Raw genomic sequence first — 24,188 nt, forward strand, 5'->3', positions numbered from 1 at the left:
GGCTGTCCTTTTGGTGCTTTATATTTTTTTGGGATTTGTGACTGTTTTTATCTGATATAGAAACATTCCTGTAAGAGCATGATAAACTCAAATTTTGTGTAAACACAAAATTGCATCTAATCACTGACTTTATATACTGTCTATTCCTTAAGAAAATATTTCCTTTGTTTTACCCACCATTAAATGAAGGACTTCTGATCATCTACTCATTTGCCTGAACAGAAAGTAGCTGGCCTACCTTTATCTTCTGTAGATGGTATGGTTGCCCCTTCACTGAAGATATTCTGGAGGAACCCACTCACTGAGGGTCGACACTGCCCTGTTGTTCAGTTTGTTTTGCCTTTCACTATCTGTTTTAAACTTAATTTCTTTCTTTCTTTCTACTTTTGAGGTTGCATTTTTGATGTTCAAGTTCGCACCAGCCTTAATGAAGGATTTAAATCACCAGGAACTCCAGAAGGACACCCCAATTCTGGTCGCAGTGTTGGACAATGTAAAGATTCCCCATGCAGTTTAATAAAATGCAGAAATGGTGGCAAGTGCATAGAAAGTGGCTCTACCATTTAGTAAGTAAATATATATATATATATATTTATGTTTGTAATATATATATATTTATATATATATTATATATATATAATATATATATTATATATATTATATATATATGTTTGTATATAAATATACAAACATATATATATTTTTATATATATATATATATATATATGTTTGTATATTTATATATGTTTTTGGGCACAGCATAGACTGTCCCTAGACTAATAACTGTGGTAATTTATTGTGTTCATAACAGAAGAAGGAAGGAAGGAAGGAAGGAAGGAAGGAAGGAAGGAAGGAAGGAAGGAAGGAAGGAAGGAAGGAAGGAAGGAAGGAAGGAAGGAAGGAAGGAAGCTGATGAAAGTTCATTCAGTTAGACAAACACATTAATATTAAAATAATGTTAGGACCATTTCTGGGGAATATTTTTAACAAATTCCATGGGCTGGTTCTGCTCCACTAAGTCACTGGCAACCAGACTTACTGGGAAATGCATGGGAAGAATTAGATGTGTGACCTTTTTTTAAAATTAGGTGAGCAGCATGAATAGCAGAGAAAAAGTAATAAAGAGGAGAGCTTGACTGTGTTAATGTCCAAATGTGACTGATGGGGCAAAAATAGGTGATGTCTGTTTTCTGGGAATTATTATTTTCCATTAAAAAACCCCTTGTGGAATAAACCACCGACTGTCCAACATTAGAAAGTTCTGAGCCAGTTTAAATCTGTAGGAGCTCCAAACATTGTTCAAAGTCTGTCAGCTCATCTCTAAGCTGCTCACCTGGCTGATCTATGGGATGAGAGGGGGTAGCCAGGAGAGGTTGCCCAAAATATGAGTCTCTGGTCTTTCATGCCTTGTCTCTCAGTGTAGATGGAGCTGAGTGCCCAGGCTGTATGCACTGAGGGAGGAAGCTCATTTGCAGTTCCAAATTGCTGTTGAGTGTCAACACTTCCATTGTAATAAATTTTGTTTTCACTTTGTAACACAGCTGTAAAACCTTTGCTGATGAGGATTTTTTTATTTTAAGAGTATCTGCCAAGATTAATTATGCTTGCTTCCCCTTATGTGCTTTCACATGTGCTCATTTATTTCCACAGATTTGCATAAATTTTTTAAAAAGGCAAAAGTGCTGATTTAAAGCTTGTTAAGATACTCACTAGAAACATTGCAGACAGCAAGACAGATTTGAATGAGAAAAAAGGCTTTGCACTGTGGAGCCTCTGTATGATGCTTCTTAAAACAACAAAAATCTGTTCTTCTGTGTGCTATGAAGAAAAGCATTTGCATATCTGTCAAACCAAAAACAATCTACTAACTCTGGATTGGAGAGAGAATTATATGGTAATTGGTTTTGCTGCCTGTGACACAAATCTTCACCTGTAAGAAAATTTGTACAAAAAAACTGCTTCTAAAGCTAGTAAACTGTACTCATATTTGGAAAACTGACCCCAAGATTAGCACACAGATTGGTCCCCATTCCCCTTATAAGTCTTTTTATAATCTTCTAAATACAGTAATGAAGGAAATGCTTTAAAAAATATAATTTGGAATTGTTTTCTGATTGTTGCACTGCTGCATGTCACAACTGTTGCACTTTGCAGCATCCTCCCAGAGCTGTTAAACCCTTGACATTTGATCTTTCTGAGGAACAAGAAAGGATAATGGTCATCTTTCCCCTTATGAGCATATTAGAGGCAATACAAAACCAAAATTGCAAGACAAAAAAAAGCATAAATGTGGGCTGAAACATCCCACTCCCATCCACCCACCTAAATCCTTGCTTCAGCAATTTACTCAGCTGTGCTAAGTCACCTTCATGTCCATAAGATGAACCACCACCAGCAGCATCTAAAGCACATTTGGAAAGCAGGTGGCAGGCTAGAATGGCTGCTGGTGACAGGAAAACATAGCAAGCTTGGTATTATAGACAAAGTTCTTTTTCATCATTACAGTATTCCAGATTAGTTTAGGGATTATTCTAAAATTTCTGGGGCACTGGGGGAAGGGGGGAGGAAGGACGGAAGGAGGGTGTAATTTGATTTTTCTGGTGGTTTGTTTGTTTGCATTTAATTTATAGTGACCTACTACTGAATTCTATTCCTGTCCCCATATCTCAGGACAGCTAGTGTTGCAGACATCTTTTCATTAAAAATCCTTCTTTAGGATTTTTCCTTCTGAGAAGCTGAGTGGCCTCAGAAACAAAATGTAACCAATGGTTATCTGCTGCTGTGGAATGCAACAGGTGGATCCATGACTGGTCTGGTGTGGATGTTTGGAATTAGTGACCAGTCACGGCAGAGCTGGCTCTCTCTCTCTGTCCAAGCCACAGACCTTTGTTTTCATTCTTTTCCATTCTATTCTTAGCTTAGCTAGCCTTCTGAGATGAAACTTTTCCTTCTATTCTTTATAGTATAGTTTTAATGTAATATATACATATAATAAAATAATAAATCAAGCCTTCTGAACATGGAGTCAACATTCTCGTCCTTTCCCTCACCTGAAAACCCCTGTGAACGTGGTCACACAGCTAGGTCTACACACACCAAGTATATGTGCATGCATGTACCAGTAATGGCCACCTTTTCCTCTCTCAGAAAAAGTGAAGCATTGCCAAAGAGACATGGATGTAGCTTACATCTAATTTCTGTCAAAGTGCAGTAGCTCTCAATGTTGTCTCAATATATTTTCTCAGAGGGAACTTCTTTCTATTTTCAAATCATCCATGTTCCTTTGAAGAGCAGAGTCCTTGAGGGAACTGGATTTGTGTTCAAATATTTTCTCTGCTGAAATGAGATCTCTCCAGAGGTTTTGGTTGCTGTTTTGAGCTATTTTTATGTCTTGCTTTCACCACCCTGCCAGAAAGTGTGCAGTGCTGTTAAGCCGTAGATTCAGTTGCTATAGGGATAATGCTTTGATTTAAATAGAAACAGAAATATGCAGCATTAATCTTTACATTCTGGCCAGCAACGGAGCACAACTGCTGTGTTTTAAAAAACAAAGGGGAATTACTTGAATAATAAAATGAAGAATATAATTTTCAAGGGACAATAATATCCACTATTATTTTATTTGTGATGCAAAATTATGGAAAATAGAAAACTTAATGTAGCAAGATTGTCTGCTAGGTGTTATGGCTACTTCTTGTGAAGTAAGAAAAAAAATGTATCTTGTGTGCTATTTGAACAGAACATCAGACAAAATGGAGAGGATTCAATCTGCTGAATGTGAGCATGCAGTGTCACTTTAGACACCCCTGGGTATATGTTTGGCCATCAGCTGTGGCTTCAGAAGAATTTGGGACTTGAATAAGTTTTCTGTCATATCTCCAAGCCTCATGTGGATTTCTCAGTATTCTATAGCTTTCAAAAAGAACAGCCACTCAGGTTTCAGAAATTAAATCATACCCCATATGTGTGAGGCGGCCCACAAAAAGAGCTTCTATAGTCTTGTTATTAGGCCAGATTCAATTAAAATAAATTTGCAGTGCAAGGACAGAATCAATATGGAACACAAGGACATAACTTTCATACTCTTTAAGGAAAAAGACATTTCTCTGTTTAATAATCATGGTTTAAAACAATACAAGGTTCTGTTTTGGGGGGTGAATTTGCTGTCTAAAATTTTTCATCCAATTTGCCTTATTTAATAGGACACTTTTGCAGCATTCCATGGTCCTCTTTGTTTAAATACAGCTGATTCTCTTCCAATCTTGTCTTCTTTAGGCTCCCTCCTTACCTTCCAGCCTGAAGATAGACTGGTTTTTGTTAATGCTCTGGTCTTCCACTGTGTGAATTTGAAACCACTCTTATTTAGAAATTTCCTTCCTTGCTCAGACTCTTTCCACTACAAAACAAATTCAAGAACTGTATCAAGAAATCTCCAGTGGATTGGGCAGTTTGATGGGGCTAATACATGCCAATATGGATTTCAGATGTCCTGCACCATCTGACATACTTAAATGATGTTGAGATATGTTTCAGTTCCTCCTGCAGAAGTGTTTGGAGGTCACACAAGATACTCTAGGGAGTTTCAGATGTCACTGAACATCTGCCTAATCTCAGCTGCTCTAAGTAATTTGATAAATTAATTAAGCTTCTGATCTCCATTGAGTATATGCCCATCTTGCATATAGAATCCTAATTCAGGTGTCAGAATGTGCAGACCTGGACACCTCCTTTTCTGCTATAAGGTTACTTGTTTGATTTGACACCACGTTTGCATAGCTATGGGAAATTCCATATTTGTTAGCATTGAGAATGACATTTTAAATTGCATATTTTCCATATTCAATAGAGGAATGTTTTTTGTTTCATTTTGGAGCTAAGTAATCATTTCAATTGTTTATTAATCCTTTAGGATCTTTAGTTATTTCACTATAAAGTTCAAGAAAGTTTGATCAGGATTTTGTGTAGTAACACACAGACACACTTCTTACATATTTTATGTGTAAGATTACTTTTCATTACTTTTTTTTATTGTTGCCTGAATTTTGATTAAAAATTTTGGGTTTTGGTTCATAATCAACAGTGACATACACTTGTCATCCTTGCTTATGTAAAAACTGTGTTATTTGTTTGAGAGCTAATTTTGGCTTTGGTAAGGAACTTTGAACCTGAATAAACCATTCTATGAATACTGCATGACACTTTTAAGCATTTTACAAGAAGCAAAAAAGAAAATGTCATTAAATTAATTAATCCTTGAGCTTTCTAAACACAAATATTTCAGAACTTGAAGTGGTATTTGAATTTCCAAAATTTAAAGTGAGTTTGTTTTGCTTCCTGAACTGACTGACTTTGCCCCATACTTACTCTGAAATGCATTCTATTAATATTCCTTGGCAAAACCAGGTGATTCAAGATTATACAGTTTGTTTTGACACATAATCATTGACATTTTGACACAAAATCAAAGTTGTACTTGAAAGCCTCTCTATCCTTTTCCACCTGAAAATATGCTTTAGAAAACAAGAAAAAAGAAAAAAAGACATTTTGGCAGTTCCTCTTGAGATACTGGTATCTCTAGTATAGAAGAGATATTTACAGAATTTAATCTATGTTCTTCAAAAAGCCTGAAAATAGGAAAGTATCTTGCAGTGACATTGTCTCCTAAGACACATAAACTTAGAGTGTCTCCAGGTGAAGTAAATGTGTAGGATCCTATTAGAGTCAGTGGAGATCCAGGCCTTTCCAATTGTCTAAAGACTGGCATTCTAATGGCACAGGTCCTGGGATACTTTTCTGGTCTTCATAGGAGCACAGAAATGGAGCACTCCAGAGAAGAACAAGTCTTCTGCAGCTCTTCTGCTGGCTCACACATCTCTCAGACCCACCATGGATCAGAAGGCAAATATCATTTGTCTGTGTTGAGGCCACTGAATGCAGGACTTCATCATTAGGGCCATGCATGAGCTGGTTTGTGGGGTGGATCGTGCCCCAGTTCCCATGACTGTTCCTGCTCCATCACCACTGATTGATTAGTAGCTGAGCTCAGGCAGTTCCTTGAGGATCCCATTGTTTATTAGTAGCTGAGCTCAGGCAGTTCCTTGAGGATCCCATTGCTTATACTTGAGCATTCTGTCAGACCTCTGTCAGAAACTTGTCTCCCTGGCCAACAGCTGCCTCTCTCAAATACTTCTAGGGCAAGTGGAAACCAGCTGGGCACCTGATGTAACATCAAATTAACTGCCTTGATCTCAGAGTGAATCTCATCTCTTATACCTAAAGAAATACAAGAAACATCTGGATGATGCTCTTAGTCATACAATTTACTTTAGGTAGCTCTGCAAGGAGCAGGGAGTTGGACTCAAAGATCCCTATGAGTCCCTTCCAGCTTGAGGTATTTTGTGATTCTAAATAGGTCTTTAAATCCATGAGTCAAGTCACTAGTGCAAGCTATTGGGCTCTCCTGGTCTGGAAAAACAAGCAACCAAATTCAGGAAGACATAGAGAAAAGTAGACCAGCCTTGCAGGCTGTATGATGGAAAATTTCTAAAACACTTGCTCTTCTTTCATCTCTGTAAAGATTAGGAAATTTGTATCAAACTTCTCAACAGCAGTTCAGCTTGCTTAGGTGTGTTACATAGGCTTCATTTGGTGATAGATCATTGCTACTGTAGGCCAGGAAACAGGTTCAGCTCTGTGCAAATGATTTTAAATTAATTTAAATACCTGACTTCTGTTACGTCATAAGAGACAAGAATTAAAAGAAACTTAAAGACATAAGCAGACATAAGCCAGGGAAAGGGGAAGAAGCCTCATGTACAATGCCCAAGAGCAGCAGCATCAGCTCCAGCAGCCTCCCTCATGGCACAAGGAAGGGGCACTGCTGTTTGCACTCAGGGAGTTAAATCACATCCCCTTCTCAGCAGCTTTCATGCATCAAAGCATAACATTTATAGCTGGGACAGAAAGCATTCTGATGCTGACTTTGATGAATTGAGGTGCTTTTGCTTTTGCAAGGTCCTGTCCTCTTTTCCCCTTCATTCCAAATGTCTGTTTATTGCTCTGAAGGGTTTGTTGGCAGTGCTTTGTTTACATGTTGTCTGATCTGAAGGTTTGGTGAAACAGCAGTTTCACAAGCTCCTCATTATGTTTTATGCAGAAACAGTGGGCTGATTAATGGAGGATGTGCAGCTCAGTTAGTGCAAAGAAAAATTCCAGAGTTTGCACAAAGCAAAAAACCAAACAAACATGGACCAATCAAAACCCAATCAAAATATGAGTTTTCATTCTTAGCCTTGAGAGAGAAAACTTCCAGTGAAAAAAATCCATAGATGTTTTTTTTCAGGGGAATAATTTTTTAATCATAAAGAGATACAAAATACTAGAATAAAAATAGGTCTAATATATGTAATTTTAACTCTTTAGTAAGGAGGCCATTTTAAACATCAATCCCAAGTGTATTCTGTATTTAACAATTTCTATAGAATCCATACTAATTTTAAATTTATAGGTTATTGTGACTTTTTTGGGTTTGTTCCACAGCCTGGATGAAAGAAAGGCATAAAGTGTAGCAGACAATAACAAGTTCAATGATTCAGTCAGTTTAGAAAGTTTATTTTTGGTATAGGATTGCAATCATATATATATGAAACCCAGATTGCCAACTCTTTCATGGCCATACCCACTATCCTCTTTTTCGTCATGTGCTTCAACAAACCTACATTTGATATGCCAGTTATAAGAATTTAGAAAATTACCAATGACTAAGTGAAAGGCAGTTGCTGACAGACTCAAATTTTAGTAGCTAGTATTTGTCACTGTTAGAAATTCTCTTATGCTGGTTTTATTTTTATGACTGTTTTTTGCTGCTTACCTTTCCCTTTTAATGCCCACTTTAACTCCTCCTGGTTTATGAAGCCAAGGCCTTTTGGAATTATTTGTAGAGAAAAACAAACACATGAAAGCTACAAGCCTTTTTTTTTTTTAATAAGATGCTAATATTGTAATGTTACTATTCAAAATAAAATATTTCCTATTATGTACATTTTTCTTTTATAATAAAATTAACATATCAAATAGTTAAATGAGAAACTTGGTTACTACCATTTTCTTGTTAACCATTTTGAATCAGGTTATTGAATATAGGTATCCAAATTTGAAAATCTCTTGATTAGATTGCTACTGACATGTTGATTTCTTTTGATAATACTGTTGCATTCTTTCCCTTCATTTACCCTCCGCAGCTGTGACTGCCTCACTGGATGGAAAGGTGCATTTTGCACAGAAACTGTGTCAGTGTGTGATCCTGAGCATGATCCTCCACATCTGTGTCAGCAAGGCAGTACCTGTGTGCCACTGCCTGGTGGCTACACGTGTCACTGTCCTCTTGGAACAACGGGTACCTACTGTGAACAAGGTATGTCAAATGCACAGTGCATTGTACACACAGATATGTGATGTAAAACCACAGCATTTTGCAATATATCAGTTAAATGTAACATAGAGACACAAGATACAAAAGTAGATTTAAGAAAGTGATGTTCTTTTCTGTTGGAAAAAGTAATTTAAAGCAATTAATTATTAGATATTGTTTACTTACTTTGCTTATTTTTAATGCCATTTTTTCCTTCATTTTTTTCAAATCAATCAACCAAATTCACAAGCATGATTTGTCAGGCACCAAGGGGACAGGAAGCATTGCAGAGCAATGTTATAGTGCTTAGTTCAATTCCCAAGCTCATCATAATGAAGTATGATGGGAAATACACTTGGGATCACAGTAGAGGGAAGCATCTGGGACCTTATCCAATTTCTACTGATCCTAATGGTGAAGTTCCTGTTGGCTTCACAGTCTGTTGGGTAGGGGTGCACTGATAATGATGACAAGAGATGCAAACATCACTGTAAAAATCCACAAGTGATTATTCTCCCTGGCTTTTTTTCAACATGCCACCCTCAAAATATGTCCTCAGTTTGCAGGTTTTGCATTTCTTACCCTCATGTAAAGGAGTCCTTTATCTGTTTTCTTCTCTGAGAGATTGTGCAGATATTCAACAATGTGGACACACAGGTGTTGCAAGCTCAGGGACTTTTCCTGAAAGTGCCTGAAGTGACTCTGTGTGTAAGGAGGTACAGTCCACACCCTCTATTCCACAGCTCTTAGATTCATGTTAATTTTTTACAAGCTTATGTTTTTCTGTTGAGAAGCTTCTGTAAAACTTTTGGAGAAGTCCAGTTACTGTTAAATAGCTGCCTTCCCAAACTGCCTGTCAAGGTCCAGCTCTCTTGTTGTGTGAGTTTGAAGCACAAAACTGACAAGCTGAACTGCATTTGACCTGATTTGCAGTCCTCCTCACCCTGTAGATGGATAGTTCTTAGATCCCATTACACGTGGAACTGGTAAACAAATGAAAAAGAATATAGCTTCTGGAAAGTTACTGTTGAATTCCTTATTCCACGTAAGAACGTGCTTGCTTTATTGCCTCTGCTGCAACAGCTGTTCAAGGCTCTTCATATGAACTTTTCAATTTTGAATTCTCATTTCAAGTGAGGTTTTCAAAAGCAATGGCATCTGGATTCAGGACACTGATCATCAGGATATGTGCTATACACAAAGCAGGTAATTAATCAGGTAAACAGTCCTGTGTTCTGGTTCCAGAATTCATTTGGGTCTTCTTATGATGGCCATATTATCAGTACAGAACTTATATTGGAGCAAGAGAAAATTGTATTTCTTACAGATTGTCTTTCTTGCAGTAATTCTTCACCTGATAAACACATTAGAGGGCTTCTCTCTGTTTTATTTAAAAGCTTTCCTTTTATGAATAGGTACTGTGGATCCTGACCAAACTCTGTGCCCTGTATTTCACCTTACTCTGTGGCAGAATAACGAATTATCATGAGATTTTTCAAAGAGCAGTTTGCACTTTTAGTGGATAGCAAATTGCTAAAAAACAGCTGCTTATCAAGATTGAATATCTCATCTCTGGATTAATGGTGGTTATTGGAGCCAAAAGAAAAAGAGACAGAGAGCAATGAACAGCCCAAGGGACTGGGAGAAACAAAGGGTAATTAAAGGATGAAGACTAATGAATGTACCAGAAGGAAGGAAAAAAGTGTGAGAAGAAGACAAATAGATTTATGAGGCAAGAAAAGCATAGAGTAGAATTACAAAGGGTAAGAACAAACAGGGGTTTACCAGATAATAGCAACTGGCAAAGACAGCACAACAGCATGGATTGCACAGGAACAGGTCAGGTGAAGCAAGAAAATAGGGCAATAGGGGTAGAACCACAATAATAAACAAGAGCAGTCTGAACACAACTATTAAGGGTACTCAGGCTAAATCATCAACAAACAAGCATTAACTTGTTTGGCAAACACTAAAAATGTTTGAGGTTCTTTCTTAACTATGTACATGAGAGAGGAGAGATGAAAGCATCTGAGCAGATGAGGATGATGCCCTTCTTCACTGTGATGGTCTTGCTTAGAGCATCAACTCAAGCCACCAAGGATCCAATGGCTGTCAGTGCAGAGATAGGGTGCATTATTGTTAAGCTTTAGATGTCAGAGCTCCACTAGCAAGTGTTCAGTGGTTGGAAAACTAAGTTAGAACAAGACTAAGCACAGGGAGAGAAAGTTCTGTTAAAGAACACAGTTTTCATGGCACTCATGGCCCGAGAGTCACAGGACTCACTTGAATATCTCACAGTGACCATTGTCAATAGGTAAATTGAGCAATACTCTCAGGAGATTGCAGAAAGATCTGTATTATTTCATGTGTTTTAGAGGAAATAGAAGAAATAAACCCACTTGACAAAGAGAAGGTAGCAACTTCAATTACTCTTAATTTCCTATTGGCTGTGCGCAACAAATTCATATTCAGGAAGTAGTGCAGTGATATTTTGTAGGCTGAAATGCTGAGAGCAAATATTTCACTGTATATTTCAACCTGACAAAGTAAGTATCAGGACTTGCTTTTCTCAGAGAAAGATCAAGAGGTTCAGCAGGTAGACAGTACCCTGGTGACTGACAAATAGGAAGATGCCTGTGAAATTTAAGACCAGTTTTGGGAAGGCAAGCATCCATAATGAGCACTAGGAAAGAAGGACAGGGCTGTAAATTAGATCAGAATGGGCCCAAGAAATAAAGCCTTGTCATCCAAGGCAGAGTAATACATTTGTTCAACAACTTAAAACTCCAATTCCTGGGTGCACTGTGCTGTCCAAACCCATTAACACTCATAAAACAAGAGTGTTAGCTTTAGAAAGGTAACACTGATTTAAACAAACAAAAATGTTATTAATTTATACCTCCAGAAACAAAAGTGATTTTAATGAAATGGGAAGGAAATAGAAGATTCATGGAGGAGTCTATTTTGCTTGGTGTTAACATTGCCACTTGGACTCAAACCACTTCCAAGACTCTTTGTGACACATGAAGCAGTAAATCATGTTCCACTGGTTTGAAAAGGTCACAGCTGTGACAGCAACACAGCAAAGCCAGCCCAGCTCCTGAGGTGCAAAAATGGCATCCAAACATTGCCATGATCTGGCCCAGCATTAATTCTTAGTTAGCACTCCCATAACCACAAGGATTGGAAATATGGGGAAGTAGTTTATCTAGGGTTTTTTTAAAAAATTGTTATGTTTTCCATGACACCAAAACATGATGTTAATAAAATCTTTGGGTCATTTGACTTAAAGTTTGCATCTAAAGCACCAGACAATTATAACTTTTCTTCTGATTAAGAAGATTCAGCACGCAGCAGCATGATAATTTAGTTATTTCAAGAAGACACAATATTCAAAATTAACAAGAGTTTCCAGTAATTTGTCTGGGGAGTCCCCTGCATGGCTTTGCATGCCAAATTCCAGCTTATTCCATTTGTGCCAATGAATACCTTTGTAATTAGATCTCTCAAAGGGCTTCTGAGGAGGGAGAAGTCTCTAAGGACCTGTTTTTTCAGTTCCCCTGCAAGTGTATAGTAGACCTGTTGGTTTCACTGTGATTATTACTGTGAGAAACAGTGGCCAAGATCAAATGTCAAGGATGATTCTTCCTGAGAAAGAAGAAACAGTGTAAAACCCTTTTACAGCAGGTAGCTTAATTATACAGCACATTGTTACATATGTGAACACAATATCTTTTTTCACAAATAGTAATTAAGAAGATATGTGAACATTAAAATTACAGGCATTATCCTTAATTACAGTCTGCATTTATATTTTAATCTCTGCTGAATTCTATCTTAGCAGCTTATTCCTCTCATAAGAACTGTGTGCCTGTGTGAGGCCAGTAATCCTGTCTCCAGCAGTGGCCAACAATGGAGGTTTAGAGAGAAAATTGACACAGCAACTACATGCAATATCTCCCTGAAGCACTCTTTTAGAATCTAAACATTTATTGCTTACCTCTTTTTTTTCTTGCCGTTTGTCTTAATGGATTAAATCAAGTCTTTAATCTTGTCATAAGCAGCATCACCAAAGGCTATGAAAAACTTGAACAAAAATAAATGTTAAGTCAATAAAGTTCCTCTGACATTCCATTACACATTGAGATATATTTATAAGATAGAGTTTCTATAGCTCCTGAGTATATTTATTTCCCAGATAATTTTGTGGAGGAATTAAGAAGACCTACAATTTCAGATTAATTAATTGTGAGATAACAGAGACTGATAATGTTCTTATTTAAGGGGACAGCAGTGCAATATTTGAAAGATTCTATAGATGGCACTATTGGAGAACACTTGTCGGTGGTGAAAATAAACAGGGTTTTCATCACAGTATTTCTATGAATTTTAAATTATTCAGCAATTTTCTTTAGCAGGAATAGTTTGTGCCACATACGTTCATAAAATCTATTGTGATGATTTTTCTTGACTTCAAGGCATGATAACAGAATGCCACTGTCTTTTTCACAAAGAAACAAGTTAATAAACAGACTTCTTCAACTGTATATTAGTCTCTGAATTCCATAGCTACTAATATTGCCTGTCAACATAGAGTGCTTGAAGAACTGAAAGAAAATGTAAAGAGTTTTCATTGTTCTGGCCTTAAAGAGACACTTGTCAAGCAATAAAGCCATTTCCTTGATGAACAAAGGACAAGCAACTTCCTTGGGCCATGTTTATTCAGCTCAAGTCAATTTCCTACATATTATTTTGAGGTCAAGTTCCATTATTCTGATATAAAAGTATAGCAAATTTTTGAAATGACCTGATAAACTAACAGAAAAAAAAAATCTTTACTTTTGAAATAATTTTTACTATAAGTACTTTTTTACTTCTACACAGTATAGAATGTTACTTGACTTATTTTGACTACTATTGTAAGATAAATTAATTCACAGTAAGGTTTAGCTCAACTTGTACATGACAAGACACCTTATATACACAGTCATGTACACTTATGTTGGGTTTACCTGACAATGCAGTTGGACTTGCACAGTCTCATAGTTTCATAGTTACCATTAGGACACTTTTGTTTCTATGTTTAACCACAAGGGCAATTTGCTATTGAGTCACAGTGATTATTGTCACTATTGTCACTATTGTCTTTTAGTCATTTGAGCACTGCCAATCCCATCAAGCTTTGTGTCCAGCAACATTTTTTGAAAATTTGTGGCAACATGAGAAAATGTTTAAGCAGTAGCCACAGCATTCACGTTGCATAAGGATAAAATGTGTTGTCTAAAATTTTACCTGAAAGGTAGTTTTACCCAAAGACCATCTAAGCCTTCAGGTTTATCATTAACAGCCCAGTAAACTTCATATTCATGGCAGGCACAAGGGAACATGCATTTGTAATATTTATCTGTATAATTTAAAATGCCAAGTAGAACAAAATTAGTTACCTACTCAAATACATCACATAGAAACCCAAGAGGAAGTCATGTATGATAAAATGAAGGACATGATAATACCCTCCACACCAAGTCAGCCATGTCATCATGGGATGTGGTGTCCCAATAAAAATTCAATCATCTACTTACCAGTCCCTCCACTCCCCCAACTGAGCAAGAACAAGATCCAGCCAGCTAACTTGCACTTAGCAGGATGACTCTGAAATAACTTAGACTTCCCCTATGAGCATGAACAATATGCTGAAAATGTGCTTGCCACCTTACTTTGTGAAAGTGTTCAGAGGTAGGTAGGTAGGTAGGTAGGTAATGGTGGGAACTAGTTTTAAAGCAAAGCACCTAGATTAAAGTGTCTAAATATGAGTTCAATATATAAGTTCCTATTATGAGTTTAAAGCTCTGAGAGTGTTTCTCAGCCCACAGGGATGGGGCTGGAGTTGAGTCTCAAAGACAGCTTAGTTGAGAAGCCCCAGCAGGAGTTTCCTCCTGCATTGCTTCAGGAACAGCTTTAAATACCCCATGATCCTGTGCTGAATTGCACTGTAGCAGCATCAAGATCCACTTCATCTGGACCCTGACTCACAGACTGATTTGCAAGCTGGACCTTAACACCTGCCTCATCACTGTGGAACTGATGTTTCACTTGCCCTAGCTCAGCTATCAGGCATGGAGAGGCTTGATCCAGCTTTCCCAAGTGAGAAAATGAGCCAGACATGGCTTTTTCTGTCTTTTGTTATTAGATCCCCAGTCCTTTGAGCAGTGACTCACATTTCCTCTGTCACTGGAGATATTCAAGAACTGTCTGGACACAAACCCTGTGCCATGGGCTCTGGGATGACCCTGCTTGGGCAGGGAGGCTGGACCAGGTGATCCACTGTGGTCCCTTCCAGCCATGCTGTGATTCTGTGTAGCATTATCAGATACTAGTGTTCAGCTTAGAAAACAGAGCCATTAATCAGATACAGAGGTATTTGTGTAAATGCCTGCTGTAGTCACAATGCATCCCACAGTGCTAAGCATTCTAGTGAGTAATGCAGTAGTTACACAGCAAAGATTCTACCCATTTAGCTTATAGGATCAGTAAAGGCATCCATTTACCTCATTCGTTTTAGCAAGGAGTTTCTCAGGAATAAGCATATGTGACACAGGTGTTGTCTTGTGCAAGTTTAGCTGAGCTTCTTATTTTCTTATTTTAGGTGAAAAACAAAGTTTGCTGCCAAGAAAACAGCATTAGAGTACCTCAGCCTCTGATGTGTTAGTTTTGTATATGCCTGCCATAAAAGAAAATTGAAAAGCTTGAATTGTCATATTCTTCACGTTAAAAGCTTGTCTGTCTATAGAAGCAATTTTGCAAAAATGAAATTTCATCCTGCTCACCTCTGCACTGTGGTAGAGTCAATGCATTCTGTTTTGGGATATGTGTGCACATATGGGTTCCAAGCACCTGTCAAGGCAGATTTTTTCCATGCATATAATCAGTACTTGCAGGATCTACAGGACATTTAAAAGAAAATTATAAGTTATTCTAGTACTTCCTATAGTTACTCCTGCTGCATTGTGGCAAAATATGTTACTTTCTGACACTTGTAAGATACATTTATCGGGAATAAGCATACTTTTTATAGATAATGAAAATAAAATATTTGCATCTTAGAAGTTCCAGAATGAAGTATATTAAATAGAGTATCTTATTTGATATCTATAAATCAGAATAATACCTTCCTTACTAAAGAATTCTGACATCTGTTGCTGAAGCTGTGGGTCTTATTTTTTAATACTCTATCTGAAATATGAAACCATGGACTTAATTCTTTCTCTGACTGATACTATGAAATCATCTTTTATCCTTGTTCTCTTTCTCTGCTTCAAGGCTTTTTATCACAGCAATCTTCCTTTCATATCCCTCCCAATGACAAGCAATGTAGCATTTCAATCCTGCTGATTTTGCTCTCACACTAGTCATTGTCCAGGCTTCCTCCATAAGCAGCAAAGTCATTGATAAAGTGACACTGCATCTGCCATAGACACTTTCAGATACCTCATTACACACTTTGCCTAAGGCGACCTTTCAGGCAGCAGCACATTTTCACATACGATTGACCACTGTGGCACAGTTCCTCCACATGTAAGTCTCACTGTGCAAAATTCTGCTAAGAGGAGACTGACTTACAAATTATGCATGAAAAAAAGTCTATGTACAAAATGAATTATTATTATTGATTGTTTTTTAAATATGAAGACATCGATATAGGGATTTTAACTACTAATGGAGAGCCTTGTCTTACCTACTGAAAAAAAAATCCATATGGAATAAAAAGTATTACTCTGTCTTTTGTACCTGATAGTGTTAATAAGTTGTAGTGATGTAAAGTACAGCACCAAATCTGTTTAGCAATCTTTATTACTATTTATCATCTAGGGTAATTGCAATTCTAAATACTTCTGTTTCTGTGAACTCTTAAGTTTAGATGCCAGGAACTTCATGCTTTAGACATTATATAATATATTACTACAGACACTTCCTAGCCTTGATAGCATGCATAACAGCTATTGTGATACTTAGGATGGGAGTGGTTTGAGAAAATATATATATAGATCGAAAAATAGCCCATCAAAAGCCTGATTCAGATCATTCAAGCATTAAATAAATCCATTATAACTGATATTCCAGTGATTACAACTTACTTTTAGACTTACTGAGATTTTGTGCCATCAAATCCATGTACCTTCCTCAGAAATATTATCTGTAATCTACCAGGGGGAATTAATAAAAAGGTCAGCTGTGCAGTTACTGCCCATTCAAGAGGCATCCTCAGGTCAGGTTATGCTGATAACAGGTGAGAGATCTGGATCCTCTCCAGTGATGCATCTGCCTGCTGGACACTGTCCACCAGGGACACCTTGAACCCTATTCTGAAGGAGGTGGTGTGACAAATAGACAAATGACAAGAGCTTGCATCATGCTGGCTGTATTCCAGCCTAATAACTGAGGCCCATCTGTGGCAGGCAGTGCAAGGTGCAGCTGGGTGGTGAGTGGGTTCACCAGCAGATGCTGGGCAGAAAACCTGAGTGTGAAAGATAGCAAAAGGTATCCCAGAATGTACTTCAAGGACATCCTGAAGGCATATGTGACTGAGAGCAAGTCACCATAAAACAATGAAATTGGGAGCACCAAAATGAGGAAAGACTTTGGTCTCTTAGAAGGGAAACAGCACAGCTTCAGCTGGGAAATGCAGAAGTGAGAAGGCAACACTTAAAACTCAGGCATTTAACACTGCTGTTTAACTAAACAGTAAAAACAGTTTTACACACACAGGTCTAAATACGCCCTGCATATCTAAGTAGCTTGATTATTCCAGTGAACCCCCAAATACAGTAAACTAACAACTACCTTATCTACATGAAACTACTACTAATATGATCTTGAATTAGCTAATAACTAACATTATTAGAGAGATTATTTACAGGAGCATGTATTTACAGGACAAGGGGGAATGGCTTCAAGCTGAAAGAGAGTAGGTTGAAATTAGGTATTAAGAAAAAAATCTTTGAGACTGGTGAAGCACGGGAACAGGCTGCCCAGAGAAGTTGTGGATGCCCCATCTCTGAAAGTGCCCAAGACCAGGCTGGATGGAGCCCTGAACAAGCTGACCTAGTGGAAGATGTCCCTGGCCATAGCAGGGGAGTTGGACCTAGATGATCTTTAAGGTCCCTTCCAAGCCAACCCATTCTGAGATTCTTTGATTCTACGATAATTATATCTCAAATATGCAATGTTACAGTGGGAAAAACTGGAAAATTTTCAAGTCACATAAACATTATAGAAAAGTATAATAATTTATCAGTTGGCTGAAGGCAACTGAACCAGCCTGATTTTGTAGTGGTATATGAACAACCAGCGCTGAGGGAAGAGGTAAGACAGAATGATAAGTTGTGTATAGCTCAAAAGTGTACATTGCATCCTAACTGTAATTGTGTGAGTGTTCTCTTTCACTATAAGATAGGACGATTTGAATTATCAAACATCTCAGTATGATTATCCTAAAAACAAATTTCAGGAACAATCAATGAATACTTCCTACTTAAAAGGTACATTCTTATCACACACAAAGCAGCTCATTACAAATCCTCCACTAGGATTTTCATCTGTATGGTGAGAAAAGAAATGTTTATTTTGACTCCTGCAACAGTATTTTGCATTTCAATTTTTAAACAATGTGAAATTTACACTTATACTTATTTAAAAATGAATGCTAACAAGCTCACATTTATTTTGCATTAGAACTGCAGCCTTGATTGTTGAGGAAAATAAGGAACCCAGAAGACAATGGCATTGATTTGCTATTATCTAAGTTTTATTTTGTATCTAGGTTATTTTTATTCTGTGAAAATGGAAGAATGGGAAGTATTATGTACAGCATTTAAAAACCATACAAAATAACTGGTTCCATAATAATGCAGTCCTCTCAAAATATCTTTCAGAAGACATTTCCTCTTGCATTTTTCAGATATTTCCATTAGTGATGCATCCTTCAGAAATAATGAATCATCATGGATGTCATTTGCACCCTTTTATATCCGGCACAAGACCCATATTAAACTGCAGTTCCAGCCTCTCTCTCCAGATGGGATCCTGTTCTACACTGCACAGCATTTGGGTTCTCAGTCAGGTAAGGGGATTCCAGCTTGCTGCTATCACACAGCCAGGTACTTTTGTGAAAAAGAAATGGAGTACGTTGGGGTGATTCAGGCATTCAGTCTCTGTAGCTCGCTGCCCATGGTGGCTGGGTTTTATCACAGAATCAGAGAATGTTAAGGCATTGGAAGGGACCCTAAACATCATCTAGTCCCAAGTCTCCTGCCATGGGCAAGGACACTTTCCACCAGACCAGGCTGCTCAAGGCTTTGTCCAACCTGGCCTTGAACACTGCCAGGCATGGGGCATTACAAGCCCACTGGGCAACCTGTTCCAGTGTCCAACCACCCTCACCGTAAAATATGTCTTTCTAATACCTAACCTAAATTTTCTCTCTTTCAGATTTTCATTACTCATTGTGCTGTAGTTCCTGACAAAGTCCCTCTCTGGCTTCCTTGATTCCCTGCAGATGCTGGCAGGTTGCTGTGAGGTCCCCACACAGTGGCCTTCTCTTCTCCAGGCTGAACAGCCCCAATGTTCTCAGCCTGTCTTTGTAGGGGAGTTCATCCAGTCCTCTTATCAATATTATGGCCTTCCTCTGGACTATCTCAAATAATTCCATGTCCTTCTTGTGCTGGGGACAGAACTGTATGCAGAACTGTGTTTTACAGTTGATTTGAACTGTAAATAATCAAGTTCATAAGAAAAAAACATTCAAAACCAAAGTTTAAGATAGTCCAAAGCCAAAAAGTACTTAGTGAACTTATTTAATGGTTCAGGAAAGCACTTCCCCCTGAAAGTGACCTCAGCCAGCTTTTTAGAAGCTACACTAAGATTCTCACTTTAGGGAGCTGGACCAGTGTTTTAAATGACCAAAACCAAAGCAATATGAAAACTCATCAAACAAGTTAAGTGAAAGTGAACAGAGCAAATGAGGCTTCTCAGAAGTGTAGCTTTTTATTATATAACGTTGAAAAGTGTGCTGGTGCAGCATGTAAAACATGCAAGTTCTGCATTTCCCAGATATGCAGAGTGACAAATAAATCTAAATAAAATATTTATAGAAGTATTTTAAATTTTACTAAGTTATCATTCCTAAAACTTCATGTCATGAAAACATACTTTGATAGTGTAAGTACATTCTAAAATTTAGTCTTTAAGGTGTACATTTTTGTAATTACTTTATTACCATACTCAATTGCATTTAAATGTTGATTGCAGGTTTTTAAACAGAAGGATTATGTCATCCATAACATCATCTTAGAGCAGATTTTTCTCTTGTATTGAGCAGTAGTTTATGCAAAAATGATGCTTTATATGACAAAACAAGTTAATTATTGATCATTTGTTTTTACATTCCTTTGTTCAAAGTCTAAAGCTCTAAGACACTTCAATAAACAGCCACAAATTCATATAAACACATACATGCCAAATGTACCAGCACTTTACTGTGCACACAGATGTTTCAACAGGTTGATAATGCATCATACACTGCTGACACCTCCTGTTTGCCTTATTCTAATTGCAACCACATAGAGAGAAGAAGCTTCAAAGAAAAATATATGGAGCATCTGTAATAAAAATACATGTATTACCAAAGAGCTCTGTATTCTACAATGAATCTTTTATAGTTCTATCACTTACAGGCCAAATTCTGAGATTTTTGGTGAATTGTTCTCTCCTGTATAAACTAAAGCATTACATGGGCCATGACAAATAGGAGAAGAAAAGGATCTCTCTCAGAAAGAATAGTCAGAGGTCATGGAAGCAGCTGGCATCTAATGAAATTAAATACCTTTTGGAAGCATCAAAGAGAGTGCTAAGTATGTTTAACTTGGGTCAGGAGTGGTGTAGCCTGAACCTGCCCTCATTCTCTTGCCATTCCTGAGTGTTTAGTTTAAACAGGAAAGAATATTTTCTTTCAATCATTTTCTAGAATCATAGCAATTCAATTTCAAAATAAAATTCCTAAAATTCCTCTTATACAGAGAGATTTATTTACATTTCTTATTTCTACTGTCCTCTAGTTTTGAAAGACTCAGGAAAAACTAATCACCTGGCTTTTTATTTTTGCCTTCATATAATCCTGTCAAATCCAGGCCAGAATTAGATTGAAAAACCTAGAAGTATTCTTAGCTGCCAGCAGATGAGATACAGCTTTCTGTTGAAGATTAGTTTAGAAAGAACTCAATAAAGTTTCTTCTTTAGACAGTTATGTAAGAGTTAATAAATTAATTGCTGAAATCACAGGATTTTATTTCTAAAATTCCTTTTTAATAGGAAATAATTCAAAATTTTTTCCCTCACTAGGCAATGCATTTTATTTTTTTAAAGAAATGAGCTAACTATATATAACTATATATATAATTTAGCAATGATACTGAGTAGCACAGTTATGTATCAGCTTGGTTTGTCACCCACATAAACACTACACTGGGACTTTGCCTTCAGGGACATGTGCCACCGAATAATCCTCCCATCATTAAAAATAAAATCACATCTTTAGTAGGTGAAGAAAAAAACACAAGATGTCTGTTGAAACATTTTCCTCCAGCTTTCTTCTTTCCAAAGAACAAAAGAGAACTTTCTAGAAAGGGCAAGTCTCCTTAGTCTCCTTACTTTGACGTTGATCTACTGGTCCCACCTTCTATTCCTCTAAAAATATCACTATTCCAGTACACAGATTTAAACACCGCAGAAACTGGCACAAAATGGAAAGCATCCTGTGAATCTGTTAGCCTAATTTCCTGTAATTGCCAGTCATCCATTTTGTTGCTTTGTCAGCTATTTCTGAATGTGCATCCTGACTTTAAGTATAGTACTATGGATTTCTGCAGGCCCTAAGAAAATAATTTCCAAATTCTGACAAAATTTATGTGGCTGGCAATATTAATAACAAGTTAGGGATAAAACCCAACCCAACAAGTGAGTTGACTTCAGAAACTTGAAGATAGGAAACTTGAAGACAAGGGAACTTTTTTCCTCCCTTTTGACTACTTGCTCTATGCACTGCATCTGGGCAAGGACTCTGCAAACACTATGGAACTCAAGTGGAGTCCAGCACACTGTTTGTAGAAGGCCAGCTCACTTCACATTTTCTCAAGGGCAGTGTATTCTATTTTTACCAATGAAAGCATGAACTCCTAATGATTAAACAGCCTGTAATTCAGACAGGGCTTGCTGGATGCCCATCAAATGCTTGAACGAGGTATATAAGTCAGTCCATTTACACAGCAGCCACTCTATATGTTTGGAGGCCTTGGCACTCTGGGTGAAAGGCAGTTTAAAAGCAGCAGTGCTTTTTGTTGAGTCACAGTATTACTGAAGCTTTACCTTAGTTATCAAAAGTGGAATATGCCATAGACTGCCTGCATTATTCCAGAGTTCAGGCCAGGGTGATGGAAAGGTTTGCTCCCCTAAGAGATGAGAACGAACAGTCATGCTAGGTGACTAAGAATGAAGTCAGGTCAATAAACAGAATGGGATGACTCATGCTAAATTTAACACTCAACATTTGCAACAGCAGTTCTCTGTCTCTCTTTAGCCAGATTATGTCACCTACCTGGTCTGAAAAACCTAAAAACTTTAACTCCTGGTATTTAAGGCATTTCAGTTTATAAATCTGTAACATGAAAATAAGAGAATGCCAGTACAAGTATGTGATGTCTGCATGATTTTCTAAAACATTGCTTATGATGAAAACTGAATAATGGAACTGGACTAAAATCTTTTGGAAATATTCAGAACTTTTAAATACCTAAAAGGCAGGGGTATTATTTTCTTAATCAGAAAGAAACTGATCATCCACTCACTTTTAAAACAAGAATTTGAGTGGTTAAGTCTTTTTCTCTTCGCAGCCATATTTTCTTAGCTGACAGGGACATAATTTCTGCTTTGTTACTAGTTTTGGAATCATTTGTATGGACTAAATCAGCAGTGTAGGAAGCAGAACTGGCAGCCAGCTGTGTAGCTGTGTGACAGAACAGACATCCCCACTGTCTTGAAATCTGTTGCATATGAAGTGTTATTGTTACCCATTTGACACTGGCAAGCAAACCAAAAATGTTTGGCAAATTGAGGCTGCTCAAGGAAGGTGGCTCCTTCCAACTGCCAAAACCTGCCAGGGTGACAGTGATGACTAAAGGAAGCACAGTACATTTCTTCACAAAGAAGAAACACATTTTGGAAAGATGAGGCTGAATAGTCTAATCTACAAATAGATAAGTGCCCACCCCTTGCAGACACATGGGCATCACTGTCTGCAAGGTTGCTCTGGATCCCAGCTATGTTCTTCCTGCTATGGGATGGTGCTCCAAACTGAAGCTGGACTCTACCTATTGACACACTGATTTTTTTAAATGGTTTGAGAAATATACAGGCTTGACTTGACATCAGTTTTCAGTCTTGCATGAGCTAGAACTCCACACATGGAGCAGAATCAATTATAATAATCCATGAAAGCATATCCAGGTAACTCCTTTAAATGCGTGTTAGGGGCACTGGCTATGGTCACCCCTAGGTGAAAGATCAAGTTACAACAGCTGCAACAAGCTCCTTTACCTTGTCAGCCAGCTGGTACCTAACTGCATGCACACACTCAGACAAGGGCAAAGACAAGGTTTACAAACTTAAAGGAAGGCAGCTTCAATCACATTGACATATTACCAGATAGCAATTAATAGCAGAAGCTGCAGAGGGTGGGCAAAAGGCTCATCTCTTCTCTGTTCTTTGTTCCCTCATTTTACCCCACTATAGCCCTTTCTTTTCTTCCCTTTTCTCTCCTTGGCCTTGGGCCTTACTCTGGCTAGTGGAAATGCTCAGGAGGCATGTGAAGGACAACTGCTGGTCAGTTAGGTTTCCTCTCAGGTGGACACCAGAGTGCATCACCTTCCTTGGCCACAGATTGTAGCCGTTCAGCTGGAGGCTGATAGGGCTATTTCAACCCCTTCTAGACAAGAAAAGTTCTGCTCCTGGAACAATATGTAAGGGGTGACAGTGTACAAGATTGTGGTTCAGGTCCATGGAAAATCATACAGGAGAGCAGGATGAGAGGAACACTGTGAAGAAGAAGAATGAAAGCAATGTGAACTCAGCTCAACAAGGCAGGAAGGAGCAGTGAGCAGATGGCTCTTGGAGCTGTGATGGTTACAGGATGCATCATGCCAATACGAGGCAGTAGTACTGCTCGAGACACAGGCACTTCACTATGGTGGCTAACAAGGTCAGTTTGGAATGAAGATGAGCACATAGCAGAACCTAGAGTAAAAGGTTTCATTAACTGGGAGTGATTCCCATCAATGTTACTGCTTATGAGGATAAAAGGCTCAAATGTTCACCCTGCCACCAAGATGGTGCCAGTGATCAATAACAACTTCTGAAAAAAATGGTGGAAGGAGAGTGGAGGAAGTGCTACTCAGTACCAGTGATAGAAACGGGCACTCTGGGCTTGAGCTAGAGGACAGAAGGGTGAGGTAAAACCAGCAGAAGGCACAGGCTGCAAACATACACCCAGAGGTGCTGTCTCAGAGCTCCAAAACAACTAAAGGAGCCAAGACTGTAGATATTCAGTAACCAGGAAACCACAGTGTAGGGCTCCTGGGATGCTTAAGCTGCAAGAAGCTGCTGAAACACTGAGCTCATCAAAGCTTCTGTCTTCAGCTTAGCATAGAGGCTCCTGCTCAGTAACACAGGA

At 37.9% G+C, this 24,188-nt stretch overlaps 1 protein-coding gene across 1 annotated transcript in view; it reads left to right on the forward strand.

Annotated features, from left to right (window-relative positions):
- Positions 1-24,188, forward strand: part of EYS (eyes shut homolog) — a 791,734-nt gene that overhangs the window by 760,619 nt on the left and 6,927 nt on the right. Inside the window, exons 46-48 of the mRNA XM_071445583.1 lie at positions 392-566; positions 8,241-8,413; positions 18,369-18,530. Coding sequence (XP_071301684.1) covers positions 392-566; positions 8,241-8,413; positions 18,369-18,530 — 510 coding nt within the window. The remainder of the gene's footprint in view (positions 1-391; positions 567-8,240; positions 8,414-18,368; positions 18,531-24,188) is intronic.

The sequence above is a fragment of the Agelaius tricolor genome, unplaced genomic scaffold (genome assembly GCF_023055355.1).
Source record: "Agelaius tricolor isolate 1412-34295 unplaced genomic scaffold, bAgeTri1.0.p SCAF_1, whole genome shotgun sequence".
NCBI classification, from domain to species: domain Eukaryota; kingdom Metazoa; phylum Chordata; class Aves; order Passeriformes; family Icteridae; genus Agelaius; species Agelaius tricolor.